Genomic DNA, 1,728 nt, shown 5'->3' on the forward strand with positions numbered 1-1,728 from the left:
CCGCCGCGGCTGCGGGCGTCGCTGCGGGATCTGCGCTCGCCCCGGCGCGTCCCCAAATCCTCCATCGAGGACGACCTCAAACGCCTCATCCTGATGGACAATTCCTGCCCCGAGCCCGAGCCCGCCCCGGTGAGAGCCAAATCCCAAAATTCCCAAAATTCCCAAAATTTCCAGCCCCAAAATGCAAAAAATTCCAAGGTTTTAGCCCAAAAAATGGCAAAAATTCGAATTTTTTAGCCCCAAAAATGGCAAAAATTCGATTTTTTAAGCCCCAAAAATGGGGAAAAAGTCAAATTTTCTCCCTGAAATTCCCCAAATTCTAAAATTCCCAAAATTCTCGAATTTTCCAGTCCCAAAATGCAAAAATTCCCGAGGTTTTAGGTGAAAAAACGGCGAAAATTCAATTTTTTAAGCCCAAAAAATGGCAAAAAAATCGAATTTTTCATGGTAAAAAATGGTGAAAAATTTCAAATGTTCTCCCGGAAATTCCAAGAATTTTCTGAATTCCCAAATTCCCAAAATTCTTGGTGAAAAATTTCAAATTTTCTCCCGGAAATTCCAAGAATTTTCTGAATTCCCAAATTCCCAAAATTCTTGAAATTTAAAATGCGAAAATTCCCAATTTTTCCCCCAAATTCCCAAATTTTTCCCCATTCCCGATGTTCCTGATGGACAATTCCTGTCCCGAGCCCGAGCCCGCCCCGGTGAGAGCCGCATCCCAAAATTCCCAAAATTCCCAAATTTTCCTGTCCCAAAATGCAAAAAATTCCAAGGTTTTAGCCCAAAAAATGGCAAAAATTCGAATTTTTTAGCCCCAAAAATGGCGAAAAAAATTGGAATTTTATTCTCATTTTTCATGGTAAAAAAATTGAATTTTTTTCTCATTTTTCACAGGAAAAAATTCCATTTTTTTTCCCATTTTTCAACCTCAACCTTTGGAAATTCCCGATTTTTTCCGCATTCCAAGCGCCGCGATTCTCCCGAAATTCCCCAAATTTCTCATTTTTCCCTTTTTCGCTCTTTTTTTCCCCATTTTCTTTCCTTCCCCAGCCCCTCCCGCGGACGCTGTCGGACGAGAGCCTCTGCGGGCGGCGCCGCCGCAGCCCCGGCGCCGCGGAAAGTTCCGGAAAGAATTCCGGGAATTCTGGGAATGCCGGGAATTTGGGGATTTTGGGGAATTTGCCGGAGGCGCTGCCGGGCGGCAGGCGGAACACGCTGCCCAACAGGAGAGACAGACACGGCGCCGACTGCAGGAAAGGTGGGGAAATTCCAAATATTTTTTATTTTTGGGGAAAATTTGGGAATTTTGGGGAAAATTTGGGAATTTTTTTGGAAATTTTGGGGATTTTTTGAGTGAATTTTGGGGGTTTTTTGGATGAATTTTGGGGAATTTTGGGTGAATTTTTTGGTGAATTTTGGGGAATTTTGGGGGGAATTTTGGGGAATTTTTGGGTGAATTTTGGGGATTTTCTGGGGGATTTTGGGGCAGATTTTTGGGAATTTTGGGGAAGTTTTGGGGATTTTTGGGGGGATTTTTTTGGTGAATTTGGGGGAATTTCTGGTGAATTTTGGGGGATTTTCTGGGGAATTTTTGGGTGATTTTTCAGGAATTTTTAGGGATTTTGGGGGGATATTTGGGGGATTTTTGGGGGAATTTTTAGGGAACTTTTAGGGAATTTTTGGGGGAATTTTGGGGAATTTGCCGGAGGCGCTGCCGGGGGGCAGCCG

General features: G+C 43.5%; 1 protein-coding gene across 1 annotated transcript in view; it reads left to right on the forward strand.

Annotated features, from left to right (window-relative positions):
• The window catches only part of LOC102031756 (signal-induced proliferation-associated 1-like protein 3), a gene marked incomplete at its 3' end in the record, with an annotated part of 32,814 nt that overhangs the window by 25,613 nt on the left and 5,473 nt on the right, over positions 1-1,728 (forward strand). Inside the window, 2 exon segments of the mRNA XM_031065597.1 lie at positions 1-129; positions 1,051-1,335. Coding sequence (XP_030921457.1) covers positions 1-129; positions 1,051-1,335 — 414 coding nt within the window.

The sequence above is a fragment of the Geospiza fortis genome, unplaced genomic scaffold (genome assembly GCF_000277835.1).
Source record: "Geospiza fortis unplaced genomic scaffold, GeoFor_1.0 scaffold942, whole genome shotgun sequence".
Taxonomy (NCBI): domain Eukaryota; kingdom Metazoa; phylum Chordata; class Aves; order Passeriformes; family Thraupidae; genus Geospiza; species Geospiza fortis.